Raw genomic sequence first — 12058 nt, forward strand, 5'->3', positions numbered from 1 at the left:
ACAGCGAATAATTTGGGCATCTGAGATGAGCAGTAGTTGAATCAACCGATAACTGAGATTCTGTCAGAAAAAGTACATGAGGTTTGGCAGACTGCAAGTGGAAATGGACATTGTTGAGATTAGAATTGAGACCACGTATATTTGTGAAATGAATTAGGAAGTCCTTGGGAGGTTTAGATCTTTTCGCAGATAAGCTTGCTCTATTAGTTTGACAATTCATGGTGTATTCAATAGTAAGAAAAAGTGGGTGGGACATGCTGTATGAAGTAATGAAATTTTTGGATAGGGCATACATGTGGTAAGAATATACCCAGATCCTTGACATAACGTGGCCTCGACAATGTTCCCCGCATACACACTACTCGGACTCCCTCCAGTCACTATCTGGCAGAGTAGAGGTAGCAAGATTATACACTAGGTGATCCAGAAGCCGCCTAGAAAGTTACCAATAGGTTCGGTCCGGTGTACTAACTAGCAGCCGGCCTGCGAACACCGTTTTAGAGCTGTACCCTCGAAATGTAAGGAATATTGGATCTCACCACGACATTCATCATAACCTCAAAAGTCATCAATCATACTGCATGATGGAAGAGATAGGGAAGGGTTGGCCGGAACTTAGCTCTAGAGACTAAACATGGGTTCCACCATTTCAGGCCTCCAATAAGCAAAGTGGTGGTATTTCACCGGTTGATGAGAGTCATCTTCCATCTAGTACTGCCTGGTAACATAGAGGGGCGGCGTTCCTCCATGTGGTGTGGGCGCCACACCTCGACCCCTGCTTACGTTGGTTCACACCTGGGTGCAAAAGCCTTAGCATCTCGATCTGCTGGGTCGGTCATGTGGTCACAAGTACATGGTGGGTGACCTGGGTGGTCACCCACCATGTACTTGTGCATGGAGGTTATACCCAGGATTACTAACAGTCCCACCATCGTGAAGGTGCAAGCAGAGGATTTGGCTGTCACAGACCGTCCGGACTTCGCCGAAATTGGGTCCACTTGACTCGAGTGTCACCCGAATATCAGTTCCATCAGCGTTTTAGACTCCCAGGTAGCAAGTACAGCTTGTCTGGCATATCTAAGAGAATGTCTGTGACAACCTCAAGGACCCTGCTAGCAAAATTCCTGTATATCATTGACAGGATCACATGGGCTGCTCTGGCAGCCAAACTGCACTGCTCAGAAAACTTCATATCTGACTGCACAATTATGCCAGGTCTCTTAATTTAATTCTCCACTACCCTGAGTTTAGTATCGCACAGTTGGTATATTATTCTGAGGTTACTGCTACCCATACGCAACACTTAGCATTTGTCAATGTTAAACTTCAGTTGCCATCTCTCAGTCTGTCTGCCCAACTTTTCTCGATCCTGTTGGAGTAGCATACTGTCATTAAAATCCAGGCTTGTTAATGTCATTACTGTCATTAACAGGCCTGATATACCGTCATCAATATCATTGATAAATATAGAAAATAACAATGACCTCAACACCAAACCTTGGAGAACTCTGTTAATAACATTAGTCCATGAAGAGCAGTGTCCGTTGATTACCACTCTCTGTATTCTCCCACTCAATCATGTCTTTATCCATAGCAGCAACTTGCCCTTAATGCCATACTACTCTAATTTGTACAGCAGTCTTTTACGTGCAACAGTATCAAAAGCTTTCCTGAAATCCAAGTACAGTCAGTCCTCATATAACACAATAGTTGTGTTCGTAGAAACCCTCATGCAGTGTGAAATCATGCAATATTTTTAAGTACTGAAAACCCAAGATTGAACACACATTTTTAACCAAAACATTACCAAACACAATAAATAATCATAATAAAATATTGCTAATGCTTTTGCTTCTATTGTAAGCAAGCTTGTTCTTTGTTTGATCTTCTATGCAAACAGATGACGGACGTTCCATCTCTTTCAATTCTTCGTGTCTTGATCTGATGGATTTTGTTACACTTTGAGTTGTGACTGCTATGAAAGTTGTTTTTATTTTCTCTGCATTCTTTCTATTTGTTCGTGACTTTGCCTCATTTATTCCTGTAGTGCATGCAATATCACGTTTTTTCATTTTGCTCAAAGCTTTTCAAAAATTTGTTTTTTTCGTCTATTAACAGAGGTGGACTGGCCATAAGTCTTACCAGGGAAACCCTGATGGGCCAGAGGCCTGTATGATTTTTGCCATAAACAGTTTGGCCATAAAAAATGTATCAGAATGCTTCCTTTTCACACTTTTTTCAAGTGTTTTACTCATTTTTAGGGAATAAACCACAATTACAGTATAAAAAGGATAAAAATGAGGAGGCATGCTTGATACATGTAAACAAAACTGTGTGCATGTAACAACTGAATAAACAACACCGTAAAGGCAGAAACACACTATTATCATCTCACGCTAGCTCACACTTTTACTTAAGCACATCTCTGGGGATCACTGCCATAAAACAATAAAAACAATTTCCGGTTGCATTCCTGCTAGTGGAATCTATTATAAATGGGAAGTAAACACGATCTAATTGCCTTTGTGATAATACGAATAGCTGGAAATTGTGGGATTTTAAGTTATTATGGTGAAATGTGTTTCCCCTTCACTGAAATCTACAATCATATAAAAAATATACCTTTCCAAAATCTTCTCTTCATTCCTATTGTATTGCATTCAGTTGGGATGATTCCTGTTTTCAACTGCCATTTCTTGTAAACACAAAAGTGAATCATGCATCAGCAGATTCAGTTTGTGTTATATACGACATCGTTCCCCTATCTATAAATCTTGTACGATCAAATTTGTGCAGAGTAAAAAAATGTTATATGAGGACTGACTGTATATAATATCAAAATTATTTTTTGCATCCAGTTCCTTTATGGCCACATCATAGTATTTAATTAAATTATTCAGACAAGACTTCCCATTAACAAACCTATGCTGTGTCTATTCTATAACTGCAGTCTCGTCTAGATAATCCTGCAATGCTTCTTTAACCAGTGACTCCATTATTTTCCCCGGAACGGAATTTAAACTAACAGGTTTGTAATTACTCATCTCACCCTTTGATCCCTCTTCGTGAATTAGGGATACATTTGCATGTATCCCCAATTTTTTCAGGGTTTGCTTACCTCCTTTGCTGTCACCTTTAATATAACTGGATATATCCCATCCACCCCAGGTGCCTTTCTTATGTTTTACTTCAACAATTTCTCCTCCACTTTGCTCTCATTTAGGCCCCCCCCCCCCCCGTTAGAATTTTGATAAACATCTGGCCTCCACTTCCCTACAGAATTCCTCATGTGTAAACGTAGATGCAAAATACTCATGCAGCTTGCAGCTACCTGAGCAGGATCATCAACAGTCAAGCCATCAATATCAACTGGACTAATCTGATTTATCCCCTTCATTTTAGAGTTTACATAAGGAAAGAAGCCTTTGCTGTTTTTCTTTGCATCCTTTGCCAAAGATTTCTCAAAATCTGCCTTCGCTTGCCTAACCTCCTTTGTGACAAGAGTACAGACTAGCTTTTATCTACCATAGGCTTCTGTGTTGCCTGAGCATTTTTCTTCTTTGCCACAAGTCTCATTAGTTCATCTGATATCCATTTAGGCCTAAACCTTGAACAGTATTTCTTAGTTGGTGTGAAAAGCCTAGTAGCTTCCAAGATTAATTCCTTGAATGCTTCCCATTTAGAATTTGCTGTTGTTAACATCATCAGTTGGACCCGCACAGTATAGAATTTAAAACTGTCTGAGACCTCTGCAGTCACTTTTACGAAAGCAAAAACTCTTCCCTTTACCCCCAGTGGTAGTTACATCATTAAGTAACTACCATCAAATCACATCACATCAGTGCACTGTGATCACTGCCACCTGGTGTTTCCTTTATTTGTAGATTCTTAATGTATGAATGATGCTGTTATTTGTATTCTATCTGTCTTGTGAACTTCTCTGACCCTGTGGTTATCCCAGAATATAAACAGAAAATTTATTTATTTTTATTTATTTAAGTTTTCTGCTCTTAGCCTGTTCAAGATTGGGTTTGGACTGATGAATAATTGTTTTACAATTGTTGCATGCTTTATTGTAGGTAGAAAATGAAACTGCAAATTTGCTTACTAACCATTTGCAATATGCCACATTCTTATTCTGAACAGTCTTTGCACATTTATTGGAAAACTAAGGTTTAGATAAAAGTTGATTTTATGTGGAACAGAGGATTTCATCCCTACAAGAGTAATTTCACGAAAACCATCTGAGTAACGCCGGGGGTATGAAGTTTAAAACAAAAATGCAACTAAGGAAAGAGAGGAATGTAAATCACATTCTGCATTGCCAAATGTTATGAAGCTCATAATGGGAAGAGACCATCACTAATTTGTGATCTGAGATTCCTAGAGGATCTCATGTCACCAATACCACCATGTCTTTTAAGGGTTATTGGTGAGGATTTCAAGAGTGTTGGATATGTAGATATGATTGTGGGGTATTCTGTATGTAAATGAAGCTGTGAGTCAGAGTCATTAGTTATCACAAAGCTTCAACATCATAACCAGCCAGATCTACATAATGAGTAAACTAGAACCTGCTGGAATTGTGAAACATAAAATCACCAATGAAAATTACATCACTGTTATAAACTATTTGGGTTACTCTTCTTTTTTGTATTCATATACCATAACCCTTTTCTTAGCTCTCTTTGCTAGTGCTTTCTTGTAATCTGGTTTAACCCATCTTACACCATTAGTGGTTTTGTTACATATTCTCTTATAATGCTTATAAAAATTTGTATAATGTGATCATCTTACATTTACAGAATTTGACCACTTTGTTTGTAGTTTTGAGAATAAATGCCTTGAAAATATTCCAGAACATATTTGTATCTGATGGCATACAGTAGTCTCTCCAGTTAATTCATTCTAAGAACTATCTCATTTCATTATAGTCCCTCTATCTTGAAATTGCTCTTCTCTTTACCTTTGACCACATAGATTTCTTTAGGTAACCTATTTTATGGTATTGCAGTCTTTGCCTGCTATTAGTTTTCCCACTCATGTTTTTGATACAGTTAGGATCGTTATTGATAACCAGATACTGATAGACATCTTGATATAGGTTGAAGTTGCCTATAATGAGACTAATGAGACTTACTGGCCTAATCAGTCTGCCTAGAGAAATTTTATCATATTTGTCAGAGTCATTTCAAAGGTTTAGTGTCAAACAACTTTAACTATAAAATTCAATTTTTTGAGATAACTTCAGTTTTACTTTACAAATAACAATGCATTTCATGTTATAGAGCTGAATCGCCTCTTGATTAGTACTTTTACAAGTTATCTTGAGCTGTAAGTACATTTCCGGTAAACCAAGATGTCAGATGACTTTTTCCTGGTTAACTAAAAAATGATTTTGTAGTTACACTGCACTGATTCAGCATCGTCATTACTTTGATCTGATTCTCAGAACATTCTTGGCATCTTCAAGAAGTATTTGATGAGAATCATCACTCCTGCACCCTAGGCATGATCTGTGCTGAATATGCAGTATTCACCAGAATGAAATTCTTCATCCTCGTTCACTGAGTGGCACCATGTCTCAGTGAGCCCTACTATATCAGCATTAGTTGATTTGCTTCAAAGTGCTGATTTGTTTACGGTACTCCTCACATCGTATAGATGCATTAAATTTCGTATTTTATTGCTTTTGATAAATATTATGCACCCCTTGATAGTTACCTAAAAGTATTTTTTCATGTGGTCTTAATTGCTGGTAGATTTTGCTTCTATTACAGTTTTCCCCCTTTCAGTGTTTAGGGTAATTAATGGTTGCACACAAGTGCTCTCAGACCCATGCTACTGAACTGAACCAGTCATGTGCCAACTTGCTTAACAGCAGCATATTAGACAGCAACAAGAGAGAGCTGCAGATTCTTAATGCATGAAGAATCTGTATATAAAAGAACCACTAGATCACAGTCATCACAGTGTACTGGTGTTGGAGTTACTTAAAGATGTAACTACTATCAAGGGTAAAGGGAAGGTTTTTTTGCTTCCTTGAAGAGACTACAGTGGTCTCAGACAGTTTTTAAATTCTGTTCACTGGAAACAACTAACAAAAAAAATGGTAAAGGGAAGCGTTTAGGGAAGTAATCATAGAAGTTACTAGGCTTTTCATACCAACTAAGAAGTATTTTTCAAGGCTTATATCTAAATGGATGGCAAATAAACTATTGAGACACATAGCAGAGAAGAAAATTGCATGGATGCATATAAATTATCAGATGATAGAGAAGCATATGATAAATATAAACAAATGTACATTCAAGTCACAAAAGTTAGGTAATTCAAGGCAGATTATGAGAAGTCTAGCAAAGAATGTCAAGAAAAGCAGTAATGACTTCTTTACTTATATTAGCAGTAGAAGTAAGGTGCTGTATCACATTGGTCCACTTGATGTTGATGGTTTCATCGTTGATGATCCTGCTCATGTTGCTGATAGGCTGAATAGGTATTTTGCATCTAATTCACACGTGGAATTCTTTAGGGAGGAAGATTCCAGAAGCTCAAACTCTGACAGAAAGCCAAAAGATTTTGTGATAACACAGAAGACAGTGGAAGAGAAATTGTTGAAGTTAAACAAAAAAAGGCATCTGCAGTGAATGGCATCTATCCAGTTATATTAAGGGAGGCAGATGTGCTAATGTATCTCCCCAATTCACAGAGTGGGATCAAAGGGTACATGAGTAATTATAGACCTCTTAGCTAAATTTCAATCCCAGGGAAAATAATGGTGTCACTGGTCAAATAAGTAATGCAGGATTATCTAGACAGTAGTGCAGTTATGCTTTGGATATAGCATGGATTTGTTAAGGGGAGATCTTGTCCCAATTTGATTGGATATTAGATGCTGTGGTAAAGGAACTGGATGCAGAAAGTAATTTTGATATCATATATTTGGATTTCAGGAAAGCTTTTGATACAGTTGCACATAAGACTGTTGTACAGATTGGAGCAGTATGACATTAAGGGAAAGTTACTGCTATGGATAAGTGGGGGAAGACAGAGAGTGCTTATCAATGGACACTGCTCTTTGTAGACTAATATTATTAATGGAGTCTCACAGGGTTCATTGCTTGGACCATTGTTGTTTTCTATATGTATTAATGATATTGATGAGGATATATCAGGCTTAATGTCTAAGTTTGCAGATGATACAAAGGTTGGCATTAAAATTCAGCAGGACTGAGAATGGCAATTGAAATTTAATGTTGACAAATTCAAGGTGCTGCATATGGGTAACAGTAATCCCAGAGTAGCATATCAACTGTGTGATACTACACTCAGGGTAGTGGAAAAGGACCTGGGGGTAATTGTATAGTCTGATATGAAGTTCTCTGAACTGCCAAGACATCTCATGGGGTTTTGTCAATAATATTCAGGAATTTTGCTAGCAGTGATAAGGAGGTGATTATCCCATTGTATAAGGCATCAGTCAGGCCACATCCGGAGTACTGCATACATGTCTGCAGGTTTCATTTTAGGAAGGATATAGAGCTGTTGGAATGAGTACAGCGAAGGGCAACGAGATTGGTGAGGGAAACAAAGGCTCTTACAAAGAAAGGCTTCACTTCTTGGAGAGAGACTAGACACCTGTGAGGTATCTGATTGAGGTGTTTAAGGCTTTGAATGGCTTGAGCAAACTCAGTGCTGATGGGATTCTTCCTCTTGCTCATATTATGGACATGAGGAAGCATAAATTCAAATAGAGGAAGGATGGTTGCAGAATAGACGTGTGGAAATTTGCTTTCAGCCAAAGGGTGGTTGAGTGCTAGAACAGGTTTCCATTCATTGGATGTTTGAATAAATTGAAGGAAGAATTAGACAAACTATTGGTGGGGATGGACAGGTGAAGTGGGATTTTTTTTTTTTTTTTTGTGTGTGGCTGGTGCTGTTTACACTTACTTCCTTGCATAATTTACTACTATTAATACTAATACCCCGCTCCCTCTCTCTCTCACAACCATCACCTTATCCATAGCAGTAACTTGCTTTTAATGCCACACTGTTTCAATTGCAGTAGTCTTTTATGTGCAGCAGTAGTACTATAATCTTTCCTGAAATGCAAGTATACAATATCAAGATTATTTTTTTCATCCAGTCCTTTGGTACTGCATCATAGTAGATTTGTCAGATAAGATTTCTCCTAAACTATTCCATGCTGTAACTGCAGTATAACTGCTCTCCTGTCTAAATAATCCTGCATTATTTCTTTTAGCAGTTAAGGTAACTGGTCCATAATTACTCATGTCATCCTTTGATCCCCTTTGTGAATTGGGGTTATAAATGCACATCTTAGCCATAGGGAGGTCCACAAGGGCTAAGGGATTGCTTACCTCCTTTTCTGCCTCCATTAATATAATTGGATAGATCCCATCTACCCAAGATGCCTTTCTTTTATGTTTAATTTCAACAGTTTCTCTTCCTCTTTCCTATCAGTTATCATAAATGTTAAACCATTGATATCACATGGACCTGAGTGATTCATCCCCTCGCTTCTAGTGTTTATATGTCTTTACTGTTTCCTTTGCCAAGAATTTCTCATAATCTGACTTAGTTTGCCAAACCTCCTTTTTACTGGATTGCAGATTAGTTTATACCTACTAGGCTTCTATGTTGCCTGATAATATATATGCAAACCATGCATTTTTCTTCTCTGTCACAAGTGTAATTAGTTCATCTGCCATCGATTTAGATTGAAGTGCTGAACAGTATTTCTTAGTTGGTGTGAAACCTTAATAGCTTCTAAAATTATTTCCTTAAATATTTCCCAATTTTAATTTGCCATTGATAATATCATCAGTTATTCCCACTTTATAGAATTTAAAAACTTGCTGAGACCACTGTAAGTCACCTTTAAGAAAACAAATGAATTTACCCTTGACAGTAGTTTTGTCTTTAAGTAAATCCCACATCAGTACACCATGATCTCTGTCACCCAGTAGGTTTTTTACCTGCATATTCTTAATGCATGAAGAATTGCTGCTTTAATCAGTTTAGTAATATTGCTTTCTCTTGTTGCTTCTTTGCTGCCATAGAAAACAGTCATCGAGTGAACAACCCACAAGTTCCAGTTAATATCTGGAAAGTTGTAATACTCTATTATAAGTCATTTCGATTTACTGGCCAGTTGTTTATTATACTCATCACAGTTGTTAAGGCTTAATGCACTACTACTGTCATTTTGATTTTCCAAGTGCTTATGTTATAACAAACTGACTTAACATTGCAGTGCCACCCATGTCGAATGGCTGCACTGCCTTAGATTTAATATGCTTCTTAACTAAGAGCTTAACTTCTCCTCTTTGTCCTTTCTGTGCAGATTGTACTCCCCATATTCAAATCAAGTTCTTTTTCCAAATTTAGTTTGCATCTGCAGTTTATTCAGTATGGAAAATGGATGCAACTCCTCCAAATTAAGTTCACAAATGCATAGGCAAAAATCTCTTCTAAGCCCACAATGCTGAATTGTTTTATTTATTTTTCAACAGGTGACCATGGTAAAGGTTCAAGAATGTCAAGTATACAGAACCTGTGGAGAATGCCTTGGAGCTGAAGATCCGTATTGTGGTTGGTGTTCATTGGAAAATAAGTAAGTTAGTGTGGATATTGTGAAAGCCTGTAATTTTATAAGATTAACACTGTGATCCAGTTTTGAATTTTGATTTGTTTTTGTTTACTCACTGGATGTGTAATGTTCCATGCGACCCAAAAATCACTTGCCAATTGTTGGATGAGAAGACTGCTCAAAATGGCATTTCCTTAGCTGCAGTGTGAACTTTTCCTATGAAAATTTGTATGTACAGTAGACTTTCAGAATAACTGCACCTTTGGGGATTCAAGTTGCTGCTATTTCGATTTTTCCATTATCTAGAAAGTTTTATTTTTAATATATATATTTTACCCAGGGGCTCACATCTGGTGAGTATGGACTTGGCACACCCACCCAGGGTCCTGAGCTGGATATCATCATTCTTCTCTTTCTTGGTGAATCCCTTCTACTTCTGACTCTTGTTTTTTTTCTCTTACTCCTCAGGGTAATTCAAAATTTTTTTTTTGGCTGGTGCAGCATAAACCTCAGGCTTCTTGTGCCATTTAGCTAATAATAATAAATAATAATAATAAATGCAGAAATAATAAGGCTAAATAAGAAATAGAGATTAAGAATGCAATTTTATTAACTGCATATAAAAAACATAAACATGTTGATGACCGAATGTTATATATTCTGCCATTAACAACTCCTACTTATTCCCATTCTATTTTCTTTATTGTATCAAGTTTAGTCTGTGTGGGTAGCACAGTGGTATCACCGTCCTCCCCACACCGGATGGAAAAGGCCCAGGTTCGAATCCCATTGATGACGCGAGGCTCATTTATGGGCATTTTTTCACTCTGTGGCAAGTGTAGATAGCAAGGTTCTCTCCTCCCCCCCCAAAACTTTGCATGTTTTGCTGGATTTTTCATCCAGCAAAACATGCAAATCGACCAGAAAACAAATGCAATTTACTGACACAATACACATGGGAATATGAATTAACTTTCTTGGTGACCTTAATGTAATAGTTTGGATTATATCAAGTTTGTTACAAAGCTTTAATGTTGTTGTTCTTTTCTTCTCTGTATGAGGTTTATTAACTTTAGGAACCATAGTGAGGGGTCTTTAATTTAAAATAAATGTAAAACAGCAGTATAATCAGTGATATCAGTACAGAATTCACTTCAAAATGGCAACAAATGCAGTAATCACGTGCCTTGAAGTTTTCTTTTTTCAGCACTGCAAGACATCTGCATTTATACAAACATCGGCGCCTCCGTAGCCAGGTGGGAAGGAGGAGGAGCAGCGGCAGTGCGTAGCACACGCTTCTTGATTAGACTGGGGTTCGAACCCGTCACCACCAAATACGGAGGATGCAGAAAGGTCAACGGAATGACCACTGCATATTCCCGGAGCAATATGGCCTTAGTTGCTAATGCTCCTAAAAACCAAATAACAAACAAACAAACATCCAATCTCAATGTGCCATTAGCTTGAATGTTTCATTATTTGAGGTGCTGTTATTTCAACAGTCTACTGTAATTTTATTCTTTCAGATTGAAGAATATAAGCTTAAAGAAGTATGAAACAGTAGATTCATGGGATCAGCCAGTTGGTATTTCACCTTTTTTTTACCTTATAGTAATCACTGAATGCATTGGTTGTTATAGACAGAAGTGGTGAGGGGCAACTGTTAATGTTCATCAGTTTGGTTCTTGTCTATTTAAGTAATATTTTCTCACTACAGCCATATTTGTTAAATAGATGTGCCTTCATCTTCTCAGCTCAAAGTTGCTTGTTGACTTATCCAGATAGAATTAGTTATTATTATGATGTGCAGGGCCTCAGAGAACTTATGTTAAAGAAAGTTGTAGTCAGTGTACAACAAATCTTGAAATATCGATGCATGAAATATTCCATTTATGCCAGTTAGCATTCAGTGTGGGCATGCGTGCACACACATGCACGTGCGCTTCTGTACACGTGTTGCAGTTTTTTAAGGATGAAGATGTAGATGTTTTATTATTTGCTAATATTGTGCTTATATTCATTCCATAGCTTATGGACTTTTTAAGGGTAACCAAAATATTTGATTAGACCGGGGTTCGAGCCCGTCACCACCAAATACGGAGGATGCGGAAAGGTCAGGGAATGACCACTGCATATCCTGGAGCAATATGGCCTTAGTTGCTAATGCTCCTAAAAATCAAATAACAAAACAAACAAACAAAACCAAAATATTTGCAACAATGTACGTAAATGCTTTTAACCTCTGATAGATTTTTTGCTGACCAGTCTAGTTTTTTCATTTTGAACACATTTTGATGGGAAGCCAAATACCTCATCTATGGAGCACCTAATAGCTCATTGATGATTTAGCTCTCTTACACTTGTTTTGCCTTTTAACGTTCAATTAAACCATTACTTGGAGGTTCAAAGTGAAATGGCTTTGGTGGAATTTTTTGATGATGAAAA

General features: G+C 37.4%; 1 protein-coding gene across 2 annotated transcripts in view; it reads left to right on the forward strand.

Moving 5' to 3' along the window:
* Positions 1 to 12058, forward strand: part of LOC150080687 (plexin-A2-like) — a 1379917-nt gene that overhangs the window by 624699 nt on the left and 743160 nt on the right. For both annotated transcript variants that reach the window (XM_090381876.1, XM_090381877.1), the window contains one exon: positions 9537 to 9637. In XM_090381876.1, coding sequence (XP_090238002.1) covers positions 9537 to 9637 — 101 coding nt within the window. The remainder of the gene's footprint in view (positions 1 to 9536; positions 9638 to 12058) is intronic.

The sequence above is a fragment of the Mastigoproctus giganteus genome, chromosome 9 (genome assembly GCF_048544385.1).
Source record: "Mastigoproctus giganteus isolate SK-2022 chromosome 9, ASM4854438v1, whole genome shotgun sequence".
Classification (NCBI taxonomy): Eukaryota; Metazoa; Arthropoda; class Arachnida; order Uropygi; family Thelyphonidae; genus Mastigoproctus; species Mastigoproctus giganteus.